Here is a 14,783-nt window from a genome sequence, read left to right on the forward strand (position 1 = left end):
TTTAAAGGCGCAGAAGAGCAGCACCGATGTGTGCTTCACGGCCAGGTTTGCTTGGCGCATCATTTCCTTCGAGCATTGGAGAGTTGTTTTTCTGTGCTATTCTTTTGATATGGGGTATGTGCTGTTGTTGGCTGTACCGCAGGAGTTCTGAGAATCAGGAGAGCAGAAAAGCAGTGTTTGTATGAATGAAATCCTCAATGGGTGAGGGGAGTGTGAGAATGCTGTATCCAACAAACAGGGGTGCCAGGGTCAAGAGCTGCACAAGTGAGTCCAGGACTTTCAGTAACCAAACCTTTTCCTCTCCATCCCTCTCCCAGGTTCGTATATGAGACAGAACACTTCAATGGAGTAGCCGAGCTGCTAGAAATCCTTGGCAGGTGAGTTTGGTCTCTTTGGGGACCCTCATCCACTCAGAAGCCAGGAATAAGCAGAACCAAACCTGGTTAATCATTAAACTCCTTGGGTAGCAGGGAATAATTTTAATTTTGAGTAATTTCAGCTGCTCCAGGGTTTGCTGCTAGGCTGCTCAGGCTCATCTGCCTGATTTCCTGCCCACACCCCATCCCATATGCAAGAGGTTAGGACTTCTCACCTGTTTTGTTGTCGGGGCTTGGTCAGTTTTCAAGCTAAAACTGAAGTGGCCCTAACAGCTTTGCATCAAAGCTAGTAAAATAAACCCCACTCTGTTAGCATGAAAGTTATAGGGAAGTATTACATTCCTGGCATCTGGCTGGAGAGGTCTGTGTTGGAGATGGGGGAGAGAGGAGGGTGTATGAGAGAGTGCCCTGTCCCCAGTTAATACTGCAGTAACATCTGGCTGTATCCTATGCCTGTCTCTCTTCTTCCTCTCTCAATCTTTCTCTCCTTTGCCAGCATTATTAACGGCTTTGCGCTGCCCCTGAAAGCTGAGCACAAGCAGTTCCTGGTACGGGTGCTGATCCCCCTGCACTCCGTCAGGTCCCTCTCCGTATTCCATGCCCAGGTAAAGAGCCTTCCCAAGCCTCTTTAACACTTCATTGCTGCTCCATGTGCTTATGATTTTAACCTAGTCTCTTTCATTCTTTCCCACCCCTTCTCTCTCTCTCTCTCCCCCCCCCCCCCCTCTCTGCTTCTCCATTTCTCTCTCCCTCTCTTACTCAAAATTAATTTGTTTATATTTATCTTCCATTTATATTGCCCCATCTATCTCTCTTGTATTTTATCTCTCTTCCCCCCCCCCCCCCCCCATCTCTCCCTCTCTCTACTCTCTCTCTCTCTCTTTCTTTCTTTCTCTCTCTCTCTAGCTGGCTTACTGCGTTGTGCAGTTCCTGGAGAAAGACGCAACACTGACGGAACATGTGAGTATACCGCTCAAACAGCAGTGCAAGCCTCCTTCCCCTAAAAAGACACATTAACATAAGGTTGGGGGAAAGGTCCAACATAATAGGTATCAGAAGAAAAAGATCAGCCAGCCCCCTCTCCATTCTACCTAGTTATTTCTGAGCACGGTACAGAGTATAACATTCCTTATCTGACACAGTTCTTGCTGTCTTCCTCCTCTGTTCCCTCCCGTCTTCAGTAAATGAGCTTCCTCTCCTCCCATGCCTACTGCAATAATTCAAATAGCCACTAATGCTTGTGTGGCTGTTATCCAAACACCTGGCCCAAAGCCCCAGGCCCCCCTGATGCGCCAATCTGACCAGTATCTGGCCAGTTATTCTATAGCTTTATTTACATAATTGCAAATGTAGAAGCAATATTAATTCAGGATCTGATGTTTAACCATGGTAGTCAGTGGTGAAGTAGAACACTGACTGCCATATACCAGCCAGTATTGAATATCTGGTTTCAGCAGCGACCTGGAAGTGCTATCCAGTCAGCAATGATATTTGCACCACTAACCAGAAAAGGTGAGGTCAGCCTTTTTGTTTGTTTGTTTACTTATTTATTCGTTCATGACATTTATACCCCACATTAGCCCGAAATAGATTCAAGTTCAATGTGGTTTACAAACAAACAATAAAATGAATAAAACATAATAATGTACAGAATATAACACAAATTACAATAACTTCAAGAAGTAAATTAATACATATGCAGTAAGTAACCAGGTATTTAGACTATCTCAAGGACAAACAAATAATTAAGGGTGGTTAGGTGAGAGCATAATTAAGCAGGAGTAGATAGGAAACGAGATCAAGAAAAGGGTGCGGGTAAAATTCTTTGTATTCAGAAAGGCCAGACTGAAGAAATGCCTACCTTAATCCAATTTGCTCTCCAGTTAGTCTGAATATGTTTACTGCTAACCGGGCAACCTCCGGCTCCACCTGAGCCCGGCCTGTAGACCGCCCTAGCATTGTCCAGATAATGCGGAGGTGGTCAGAGGAAATATTCAGTGGCATGCAAATTTCTCTCATGAATATTCATTGTGGATATCCTGAAAAGCTGACTGACTGGGGTGCTTCCAGGACCCTTTATGGACTTCTCCAGGGATTTGTCCAAATCCCTCCTTTTTTTTTTTTTTTTTAACTCCGCTACATTGACTGTTTCTACCACTTGCTCCGGCCATGAGCTCCAGAGCATAAATATATGTTGAATAAAAAATATTTTCTCTTATTTGTTTCAAATGTGCTACTGTATAACTCCTAGTCTTTGTACTTTTTTATTAAAAGAGTAAAATTATCAAAATATTCAACGGTCAAGGATCTGAAATGCAGTATTATTGCTTTATACCGAGATTCACACTTTCCAGTTCAAAGGCTTAGATTAGCTTAGCCAGATGACCAATTTTGGGTGGGCAGGCAGGAAATTTTCTAATACCACCATCCAGCATTTTTCACAGTTTCTTAAATCACCTACCTGCCTCTCCAACCCCTACCATCATGCACCTTTTAAAAAATCTCTTCAGGTTACTGGAAGCAAGCAGCGATTCACACATGCTGCTTGCAGCCAACCTCAAAGTCTTCGATTTGACACGGTCCCACTTGTACAGAAATAGGAAGTTGCTTCAATGGGAAGGCTGTGAGGTTGGCTGCGAGCAGCATGTGAATTGCTGCTGGCAGCCTCCAGAAGTGAAGCTTTAAAAGGTACACTGGGATGGGGGGGTTGAGAAACTCTGGAATATGCTGGATCATTGGCGGAGGGGAAGGGGAGGGAGACATGCCAAACTGCAGGCGGGTGGAGGGAGGGGTGGTGATGACAGACCATGGGCGGCAGAAGAGTACAAGCGACAGGAAGAGATGATTCAATTCAATTCTTGTATACCGCAAATATCCCCTTCTAGGGTTCAGTGCGGTTTACATTCTAGGTGAGACAAAAGCAAATAGTGTTAGTGTGAGGTTTGAGAAACATTAGAGACCATTGGATTAATGCATGAGACTAAAAATATTAAGGAAAGGATAATAGATGATACTAGGGCGTAGAAGTCATGATGGATTGTTATGAAGCAGTCTTTGGGAAGAGAAAGGGTTTTAGCCTCTTTTTGAAGTTGAGGTAGCAGTTTTCTTTTCTGATGGGAAAAGGTAGAGCAGTGGCGTTCCTAGCCTGGCTGACACCCGGGGCACATCACCGATGCCCCCTCCCACGAATGCAGCGCAGCCCCCCCCCCCCCTGCGAAACAACATCCCCCCCCAGGTGCAGCGCAAGACCCCCCCCCCCCCCCCCGGGTGCATTTTTACCTGCTGGGGGGGGGGGGGGGGTGCGCCGCGCGCCTGTTAGCTCCGAGTCCGCTCGTTCCCTCCCTGCTGCTCCCTCTGCCCCGGAACAGGAAGTAACCTGTTCCACGCAGAGGAAACAGCAGGGAGGGAACGAGCAGACTCGGAGCCAACAGGCGCACGGCACCCCCCCCCCAGCGGCGTGCACCCGGGGCAGACCGCCCCCCCCCCCCCCCCCCCCCTTGGTACACCACTGAGGTAGAGAGTTCAATTTTTTGACTCCAAGAACGGGGAATAGAGAGCTGAAAATCTTCTGATTTCTAATTGTCCTTTGAAACGGTGATGCTAGCATCAGTTGTTCTTTCAGTCTGTTTGACTGGACCAGATATAACAAAGCGGTCTTAGTCAGCAGTTCATGAACAGCAGTGGTAGTTAACCAGGTGGTACACCCACTAAAATGGCACTGGGGAGAACACTGAGATCTTCAGCTGGCAAGGCATGGGAATCCCCACCAGCCACTGCAAGGGTATGCTGCTGCTGGGTGTGCCTGAGGCCAAACTGGATAGGCCCCTGCGCACCCATGGCTACACTACTGGGATAGGATAAAGCCTGCATCTTATGTTCCCTCTGTAAAATCTTCCAGAACATCCTCATCTTCTCTTAATACAATGGTGATATATTAAAAATTGTAATAAACATCTGTCTTAAATATTCCTGCTCTATTCTGTCAGGTGGTGGAGTTATTCCTTCAAATCTCCCTGATCCTTACTACACTGCACCTCGCACATCCACCACCTCCTGAAATAGATTTTTGAATCTGTAATACCTTGATTTCAAAATATTGTCCAAAATCCTCAGTGCTCGGTGAATAAGTATTAGGTATTTGAATGTCTTTTGTTTCTGTCTGCCACGTAAAAATAATTTAAGGGCTATTGTTCAAAGGAACTTGTATGTTTACCAGCCGTTATGTATTTTGAAAGGCTATACAGAGAAGAGTTGAAAATCCATCTAATAAACCTAATATTAGCCATATAGCGAAGAAGTGGAGAGAGGGCAGAAAGGCAATATCTGGATAGCAGGATTTTTCAACCATTATCCGGACAGTCTTTACATTTAGTTTTAACCTAAATAGTAGCAGTTAGTGGCCAATGTATATATTCAGCATCAATGACCATGTATATAATGACACTGAATCAAATTAAGTTGTTCACAATTGCTGAAAATGTTTCACTTTAGGGGGTGATTTATAAGAAGCTAGACAGTTTTAGGCAGCAGGAAGCACTGTAAGCTGAGTGGAAGTCCTCCAACAGCATTGCTGCCAGTGGGAGGCACTGATTCAATATTGTGATTTCAATCACTAGAGACAGGCAGGTTCCCTTGAGTCCTGCAAAGCTGGCCTGTGTCTCACTATTGAAAATGTGATGGTGAAATAGCGCCCCTCACTGGCAGGACTGTAAGTGGAGGACTCTTGCTCAGCTTAGATGGAACAGTGACAAGAAGGTGTGTAAATGGCCTCTTATGGAATACCGCCTAGCGGAGAAGCACATGCCATGTTTTGATGGCGTGTATTTTGCGAGTGGGCGTGCCAATGTTACCACTCTTAATGTTGTTTTTTTCCTTTATCTTTTTCTTTCTTTCTTCTGTATCCCATTGTTGGTGGAGTTGGGGAGGAGAGTAAGAGTCCCCTCTTTCTCCCTTTGGATATTTACTACTAGTAGTTTTTTTTTGGGGGGGGGGGGGGATACCCCCTCCTTATGGCAGTAGTTTTATATATGGATTAGCAGAGGAAGAGGGTGGGTTGGAAGGGTTCTTGATTTAAAATAATATGAAGCTCGTTTGTACCGTGGTAGCCTTTCAATAAAAATAGTTCTATAAAGGGAGGTAGATGTCTACTTTCCGTTATAGAATATTAGCATAACAGGTTAGATACAGGCATATAATTTAGGCCTAAATTGCTGAAAAATGCACATAAATTATGGCATTCTACAATTTACAAGCGTAACTGTGCCCCCCTTCCCCCACCTACAATCTGCCCCCACTCTGCCATTTTGTTGCTGGAGGGATGTGGTAACGGCAGTTAGCGACTCTGGGTTTAAAAAAGGTTTGGACAAGTTCCTGGAGGAAAAGTCCATAGTCCTGTTATTGAGATGGACATGGGGGAAGCCACTTCTTACCCTGGGATTGGTAGCATGAAATGTTGCTACTATTTGGGTTTCTGCCATGTACTTGTGACCTGGATTGGTCACTGCTGGATGCAGGATACTGGACTAGATGGACCATTGGTCTGACCTAGTATGGCTATTCTTATATTCTTTTTTTTTTTTTTTTTTTTTATTTCTTTATTTATAATTTTTAAATTATTATACATTCAAGGATAAACCTTGTACAGCAATTCAGGTGGAAATCAATTATCATATTATTCCAAAAACTTCAAATAATCTAATTTCCAATGAAAAATATTTAACAAAATGGAATAATTAAAAAAAACAATAAATGATGGAATTATAATAATTACAACCTTTCTTAGACCCCAATTAAAGGCAAAGGGGGAGTACAGAGTTAGAGAAGATTATACAAAGGCAATTATTTCAAATTAATAATTCAGGCTACATTTTCTCCAGTTATTTTCATTATCATTTCACTTGTTTCATTTCTACAAACGATTTTAGTTGTTCCGGTGTAAAAAAGATGTATTTAGATTGTCCCAATCTCACCACACACTTGCATGGGTAAGCAAGGAAAAAGGAAGCCCCTATATCTATAGTCTTTTGTTTTAAAGTAAAAAATAATTTCCTTTTTTGTTGTGTAGCTCTGGTGATATCCGGGTAGATCCATATTTTGGAACCATAAAATTGAGCATTCATGTTTCTAAAATAAAGCTTTAAAATAGCGTTATAGTCTTGCTCGAATACCAAAGATATAATCATAGTGACTCTGTTAGCTATAATATCTGAGGATTGTTCCAATATATCAGAGATATTTTGTAGATTTAAGTTAATTTCTTCAGAGCCTTGCACTCCTTCTCTACTCTTAGGAATATAATATATTTTATTTAGCGGGGGTATACCCTCTGGGGGAAAATGAAGAATTTCTATCAAGTATTTCTTAAAGGTATCTAGTAGGGTTACCCCCGCTAACAGTGGAAAATTTATTATATTCTTATCTTAAAAATACATGCCATTGCATTTAAACGCTGTTTGGTAAATTAGGGAGCCCTCCAGGGCCAGGGAAATACCTAGTGAATGTAACTCACCTTGAGCTACTACTGAAAAACTTGTGATCTAAATCCAAATAATGAATTTATGCATTTACTTGGAGCCATATTCTTAATGGTTGTAATACTGTATTTCCAATAGGGTCAAAATTGAAAGGCATTAAATAATCTTGGCATTGCTATGATTTGCTCTTTCTTTTTTTTTTGCTTTATTTTCGGAACAGAAGGGATTTTGGATTTAGCTCTTTTTTTTGTCTTTTAGTAGTAGTTGAAGGTGAGTTACAGTTGGGTACAGTAGGTGTCTCCTTGTTCCAAGAGGGCTTATAACCTAAGGGGCCTTTTTTACCAAATAGCAGTAGAAATTGGCTTTATGTGGGTCTTTCCCATGTGCTAAGGCCATTTTTACCACTGGGGTAGAAGAGCTAAATTTCTAATTTTTGTATTACTGGCCATGTTCTATTTTTGCAATTAATGTGTGACTATTAAAACAGATTAGCGTGTGAGCCCTTACTGCTACCCATTATGTAGACCAGTGGTTCTCAAACCTGATCCTGGAGGCACCCCAGCCAGTCAGGTTTTCAGGATATCCACAATGAATATTCACAAGATAGATTTGCATGCAGTGGAGGCAGTGCATACAGACAGATCTCTCTCATGAATATTCATTGTGGATATCCTGAAAACCTGGTTGGCTGGAGTGCCTCCAGGATCAGGTTTGGAAACCACTGATTTAGACAGTAAGGGCTCACAGTCTAAACACATACTAATCAGTTAGCCAGTGGCAATGTAGCTGTACTAACCAGTTGGCACTGAACATGACTGCTCTCTGCCCCCAATCATGCCTAGCCTAGTGGTTAGTGCAGTGGGCTTTGATTGTGGTGAACTGGGTTCAATTCCCACGGCAGCTCCTTCGAGTCGATGATCAAATTCCCCGTGCTGTTCTGAACAGTGCTGAAAAATTAGCACCAGAACAGAGCGGGGAATTAAAGCCCTGATGATCAAAACTGATAGCATGCAAATTTATGTACGCTATTAGTATTGATCACAGGGGTACTTCTGCAGAAGGAGGCACAATCCTCCCACAGAAGTTGTTTGACTGACTAGTCCGGGCTGTCAAAAAAAAAAAAGGCCAGACCTGTCAAACAGGAGGTCCCCCCCTTCCTGTAACCTCCCCCCCCAAGACAAGTTTCTCTGGTGGCCCAGTGGCCTTCTCCCTCTTCCCCCTCCCCTTCCCGCCCCGACACAAGGGCACAAGGAGGCTGGAGGTCCAGTGGACTCTAGCCCCCCTAACCCCTCTGACACAAAAAAAAACTGTCCTTGGTGGCCCAGTAGGCAACCCTCCCCTCCCCCCCCCCCCCCCAGTACCTTTAGAGGTAGGAGGGAGTAGCACTCCCTTCTCCTTGGGTGCCACCTTCAAAATGGCAGTGCCCTGCCTGGTGCATCCTGGGATTCACTAGGTAGGGCTTCAGTAGGATTGCCCACTGTGCCTGCAGGGGATAGGTGGTTTTTTGTTTTGTTTTTTTTGTTGGAGGGTTAGGGACCCCTTCGTTTGAGGGCAGGGAGAAGGCCACTGGGCCATCAGGGACACTTATCTGGGGGGTGTTAGGGTTTGCCATGGGAGCAGCACCAATATTTGGCATGCTGCCCACTGAGCATTGGGGAGGAATAGTCAATGTCCTGTTTAGCATGCATTTGCATTCTACTTGCAGTCAGAGCCTACAAACACATTTCACACACTTGTGGGTTCTGATCACGGGGCGGGAACAAACACAGGTGCTAGTATAGTGCTAATAGCCTCTAGCGCCTGCGTTTGCTTCGGATCATCAGCCCCCCTTGTGACTCTGGGCAAGTCACTAAACCCTCCATTGCCCCAGCTACAAAATACCTGTATGTAATATGTAAACCGCTTTGATTGTAACCATAGAAAGGCAGTATATCAAATCCCATTCCCTTTCCCTTTCCCTGTGCCAAAAAATAAATAGTAATTTTTAGCACGTGGGTAGCGCACGCACATCCTGAAATTACCGCATGCCTCAGGACGCCCTGCGGTACTCCGTTTTTTGCTGCAGTAAGCATGTGTTAGTGCTTGCCACAGCTTAGTTAAAGGGCCCCTAAGTTTTTTGTATCTGAGGCAACGGAAGGCTAAGTGACTTCTCCAAGATCACAAGGCGTAACAGATGAACTTTCTTTTCCGTTTTGGAACTGGAAACAAAAAAAGTGGCACTTATAAATGGGATCAAATTGTTTTCAACTTTTTCAGTTTTCTGACTTTATTTTGTGTGATTTAGGTTATTCGAGGACTGCTGAAGTACTGGCCCAAGACATGCACCCAGAAAGAGGTACCAAAAACCTTACTTTGCTTGTCTTTGCGATTTTTAATAAAGCAGAGGCTCAGCAAAAAATACCCTAAAAGATGTAAAAGTTTCTCTTCAAAAAAGCTGTTTCCCATTTCTAATCAAATAGAAGGCAATCAGAATAGTGCTATGGCTTGGGGGCTGATCAGTTAGACGTTTGCCTGAATTGAGAGCTGCATTTCACTTGCTTGGTACATTTGTGATCTTCCTAAAGGTATGATTGGCTGAGATGCATGGTATGATTCAGGGGTGTACTGGGGGGGGGGGGGGGGGGAAGAGAGATGCTGATCTACTGTATTTTCATTCATATAATGCACACTTATGCATTTTTTTGCAATCTAAGAGACCCCCCCCCCACCCACCATATGCTATATACGTGAGTGCACTACACTGATTTATTTTTACATGGCCTCCCCGCAGTGCTCCATGTGTCCTGCATCCCTCCCTTTCCTTCCCCTCTCCATGCAGTCCTCCTACTTTGCTTTCTCTGATCTAGCAGTAATCCAGACAGGCAGCTTGTGTGGCATCAAGGGCCTTTCCTCCAGTGTGGACACAGGAGGTTGCATCAGAGGAGGTGGGACATACCAGAGGAAGGGTCTTTGATGCCGCCCAAGCTGTCTGTCTGGATCGTGGAGAACTGCAGGGAGACCATGTAAAACTTGGATACTTCACCGAGTCCATTTTGAGGCAGACGGAAGCGGCGCTCCATAGGACACAGACATAAATATGAACCCAATCCAGCATGTAGCCCTGCAGTGTTGCCAACCCCAGATGAGCTACAGTGTATCACATCAGATCATGGGAGCGAGCTCTCCGGTGTAATTGAGGTCGCCGGAGATATCTGCAGCACTAGAGAGGGCTGGTGGAATTTCCTCTGGGACAAGCAGGAGTAGTGGACAACGGGGGAGGGGGGAAGAAAAGGAGAGGAGGAAATGTCCCAATGCTGCTAGATTTTCACTCATATAACACATGCAGTATATTTGTGGGCACGTTATGAGGTTTGTTTTTTCTTCATCGCTCAGCATTTTCCACGCATTATATATGTGAGCACGTTATATGAATGAAAATACGGTAGTGATGATTTTTGCCCCATTGCCTGTAGGGCACTGTAGTTCCTAGTTCCCTACCAAAATAGAAACTACATTTCCCTGTATGCAGCGGGACAAAGCCAGATCTGGATACCATCTTTGGGTTGACCTGGTGAAGCAGAAACTGTAGTTTTTAGCAAGGGACATGTCATTGGAAAGACTCTACAGGGAGGGTGCCCATCATTTCCTAACCTTAATCTTTTTAGGGCCATTCCTGCCCCCCCCCCCCCCCCCCCCACCATATGTTCATGTTATGGACTCTGAAGGATACCATGAGCTTTACAAAGAATGCTTAATTCCTCGCCTCTTCCCTTGCCCCCTGCAGGTGATGTTCCTTGGAGAGATTGAAGAGATTCTGGATGTCATTGAGCCCTCTCAGTTTGTGAAGATTCAGGAACCTCTCTTCAAACAAATCGCAAACTGTGTCTCCAGCCCTCACTTCCAGGTGTGTCTGCCTTTTCTGGTGGAAGGTGAAGGGTCTATGACAACTGTGATTAGAGAATTCTCATAGCAGTTGATAACACAGAAATACAGAATATGAAGTAAATAAAATACTCCCAGAGTATCTGGTCTTTGCCTCATTCTCCATCCTACCTTGATAATATAGACCCTACTTGATGTTCAGACTTTAACTCTCATTCCCCAATTAATAAGGATCCTCTGTGCTTATCCCAGGCTTTATCCCCTCGCTTCCTTACTGCTGAGAGCCTCTGTTCTTATTCCAGGCTTTCTTGAATTCTGTTCATCTTTATCCTTCACCACCCTGTCAGGAGCTGTTCTATGAAAAATTTCCTGCTGACATCTCCCCTCTCCGAGCCTCATATCAGAAGCCTTTAGAATTTTCTTTTTACTTAAAGGTTTGCTGCTTGTGAGTTTACTGTAGCTCTGAAGGATTTTGAATGTTCTCTCACCTCTCCTTCCTTCAGATATTGTGCTTCCGAAGCCTGAAGCATAAGGCTTTCGGTGCAGACTCTGTACTAGCTTGGTAACTCTCCGCTAAATAGACTGACTGTGCCCTTCTTGAGATGTAGCCTCCATCACTGAATATGATATCACAGACAAGGTTTCTCCATTGGAACTGTGACTAATTACTTTAGTTAGTTAGTAGGATTTTATTAACTGTTTTTATGAAGAAATTCATCTAAGGTGACATACAATATATGTAGCTTCACATAAACAGTATTGTATCAACAGCACAACAGCAGTAAAATTGCCAAATGACAGCATAAAATATAAGCGGAAGTAAATTAAATCCTAGTAATAGCAATCATATAACAGCATAATAAATATACATAGTAAAGCACCATGTAACAGAAATATATTAAGTGTCAGCAGAATATAAATTGACAGTAACTTAGGAGCAGAGTTATCAACATGTATTATTTTGCCACTAACTGGAGCTATTGTAGCACAGTTCCCGTTTAATAAAGTGAGGCCCCCAGTTACTAATAACTGGGGTTAACAGTAAAATAACCCATCTTAACGGTAGCCTATTTTTGATAACTTCCCCCCTTAATGATTTAAGATTACTCTTCAGAGTAACTAATTATTGCAATGGAGAATTTTTCTGTCTGGGGGAACAAACAGGTTTTTACTCAGTTAGGAGTCTCGGAGCCCCCTCACCACAGTCTCGGGGCACTTGAGAGGTAGCATCTAGGTGTTCATCACGGGTTGTTCTTTTCCAATTGCAGGTAGCAGAGCGAGCGCTGTACTTCTGGAACAATGAGTACATCTTGAGTCTGATTGAGGACAATTGCAACACCATCCTGCCGCTGATCTTCAGCACCCTCTACTGTGTCTCCAAGGAGCACTGGAACCAGTAAGAGGCCCATATAGGGCACAGCAAGGGACAGTTTTTTTTGTTTGTTTGTTCTTTGAACTGGAAAGCCTGGACTTTCATTTCCAGCTTAAGCTCTTGCTCTAGAGGGGGTTAAACAGCGTAGGAGACCTTGACCTCCATTCTCAGCTCTGATTCTTGCCCCAGGGACTGGAAGGATTGTCAAAGTCAGGGGATCTGGGTTCCATTCCCACTTCTGGAAATGTTGTGAGGTTATGAGACCTTGGTGCTAGAGCTAGCTGAGTGGCCGTGCTGTGTGTTGGCATGCAGAGGGGTTTGATTTTAACTCTGGGGTCAGTTATTCACCACCCCTTTGAGGAGGAGCAGAGAGCAATAGTCGTGCCTACTGGCCAGATTCAGGGTCCAGGATTGCAGGTGTCTGGAGGGGAGCCCTGGTGCCTGACCCCTAGTTGAGGACTGTCCGTCACTGATCAGGCTTTAACAAGCAGGGGTAAGGTCCACAGGTACTTACAAATGAAGGCTCCTGGTGTAGGATCTCAGCCCTGGTTTTGATTGAACTGAAAGCCCAAAGGAAACTGGTTCCATTCAAAGCTCTGGCTCCTGCTTATTGGGGCTTTGAGTGCTGCAGAAGTTAGAGACTTGGTTTCTATTCCTGGCTGCTTCTGGTTCCTTCAGCTAGGAACTGCTCAGCACAGGTACTAAAGTGAATTCATCCCTGTTCAGCTACAACTGAGCGTCAGAAGAAGATTCCGCAGATGTAGAATTTAAAGGCACATCTCCTTGTGTTTGCTGTTTCATAAGTAAGGAGAGCCTTTCTCACTGTACAAGTGTAGAGATGACACGCAGGCCCTGTGCACTGCATTCATAAGCAAAAACTAATTTTAGGAAGTAGACAGAGGAAATGTGTCAAAACTGTTCTCTCTGCTTTTCCCTCTGCCTCCTCTCTCCTTCTTTGTTTTTCATTCACTATCTTTCCATCATCCTCTCTTTTGCCTTTGTCCCCTCTCTCTTGTCTCCATTTTTCCTGCAGAACAATTGTCTCCTTGATCTACAACGTTCTTAAAACTTTTATGGAAATGAACAGCAAGCTGTTTGATGACCTGACGGCATCTTACAAAGTAGAAAAGCAACAGTAGGTATCCCTAGGAAAACAGTGAAGTTTTTTTCCCCACAGTGTACCCTAACCTTCCCCAGAGGGTCCATAGGGCATCACCCAAAGAAGAGAGACAGTGGGAATCCGCCTGACATCCCAGAGTACTGCACTGCATGTGCTGTCTCTGTGTCTTGTGTCCACAATGCCTGGCTGACCTTAAAGAATTACTCCTGTCTGCAAGGGCAGCGTTGCATTCTTACTGGTCAGAGCTCACAGAGTGACTGCAGGTTCCCCCTGAGTTGTGTCCTGAGGCTGAACCCATGGAAAAGGAAATGCCAGTGTGAATGCTCAGTCTGTGCCCCCATCCCCACATTTGCATGACGTACTGTAGTGATGATCTTGGGCTCTGCCTTCATCACACCCTCCCCTCTTCCGCTTTCCTTAGGGAGCTGAAGAAGCAGAAAGAGCGGCAGGAGCTGTGGAGAAAGCTGGATGAACTGCAGCTGAGGAGGATGCAGAACCTGGAGGAAGCTGAGATGAACCGCCTTAACCTACAAAATAGCCTCAACCTTCAAGGCAACAGTAAGAGTTAGGGGGTACTGAGCACCCCTTGGCATCCCCACCCCATCCTCATCCCCTTCTAGCCCATCGCACTTGGAAATAAGGCCACCGCTTGGGGCTGGGTAGCTGAAGATGGTATTGGAGGAGCTGACGCACCTTTCACTCGTGCTTGCCTCACCTCTACCTGGATGGTGAGAGAAGCAAAGACTTCTGGGATTGTTTTCACAGGCCTTCATGCTTGGGATGGGTGGAGAGAAAAGACTCTCTGATTCCTGGAAATGCTCTGAACATTCACATTTTCTTGATGTCCTCTCCCACTTAACTGCCTAGGGGCACTGCAGCCTTGGCAAAGTCAGGGGCAGCAGGGAGGCATGGTGGGAGAGTTCCGATAGAGAACAATGGAGTCATTGACGGGTGAATGGAGGGTGGGTGGGGTAAGGGGGATACCATGTTGCGTTTGAGGATTATGTATGTGCTAGAATACTTGAATGAATGAATGAATATATATATATATGTATAAATATATATTTTTGTTGTTGTTGGAGGAGTTGGGGGTTTGGAAGCTATTTTGAGGGGGAGATGGAAGAAGTGGTCAGGTCTGGTGGAAGTCCAGACACGTAATAAATTACACAGTTACTATTACAGACTATACCTTAGTCTTCAGCGTTCTCTCCCCTCCCCGGCTGGAGAGCCTGAGCTGTCTGACCCATTTCTATTGGAACAGAATTAAAGGTAAGCAGACGCAGGGTCCAAGACAATGGTGTTAGACCTAAGGGGATGACAGGGTATGACTGAAAAAAAAGAGCTCAAATGGTTTGTGAAAGGCTACAGGAGGGGAGAAAGAGCACTCAAAAGGAAACTGGTCACGTATTTTGGGAAAATCATAAAACTGGTACCAAGGCATGTACACTTGGGCCCTTTCTCAGTTAAATTGCCCTATTCAAAGCACTGGGTCAACACTAAAGCCTTAAAGGACAGTTTTTAAAGGGTTAGAAAATGTTTTGCTCTTGTTTGCTAGCTGTCTGAAGATTGTGCCCTCTCAA

The 14,783-nt window shown here is 44.5% G+C and overlaps 1 protein-coding gene across 1 annotated transcript in view; it reads left to right on the forward strand.

The window, feature by feature from the left end:
- Positions 1 to 14,391, forward strand: part of PPP2R5B (protein phosphatase 2 regulatory subunit B'beta) — a 47,769-nt gene extending 33,378 nt beyond the window's left edge. Inside the window, exons 6-13 of the mRNA XM_030217747.1 lie at positions 318 to 377; positions 874 to 982; positions 1,284 to 1,337; positions 9,135 to 9,185; positions 10,614 to 10,733; positions 11,980 to 12,107; positions 13,117 to 13,218; positions 13,625 to 14,391. Of these exons, the coding sequence (XP_030073607.1) occupies positions 318 to 377; positions 874 to 982; positions 1,284 to 1,337; positions 9,135 to 9,185; positions 10,614 to 10,733; positions 11,980 to 12,107; positions 13,117 to 13,218; positions 13,625 to 13,772 (772 nt within the window). The 3' untranslated portion in view covers positions 13,773 to 14,391. The remainder of the gene's footprint in view (positions 1 to 317; positions 378 to 873; positions 983 to 1,283; positions 1,338 to 9,134; positions 9,186 to 10,613; positions 10,734 to 11,979; positions 12,108 to 13,116; positions 13,219 to 13,624) is intronic.
- Positions 14,392 to 14,783: the final 392 nt, after the last annotated feature.

The sequence above is a fragment of the Microcaecilia unicolor genome, chromosome 11 (genome assembly GCF_901765095.1).
Source record: "Microcaecilia unicolor chromosome 11, aMicUni1.1, whole genome shotgun sequence".
NCBI classification, from domain to species: domain Eukaryota; kingdom Metazoa; phylum Chordata; class Amphibia; order Gymnophiona; family Siphonopidae; genus Microcaecilia; species Microcaecilia unicolor.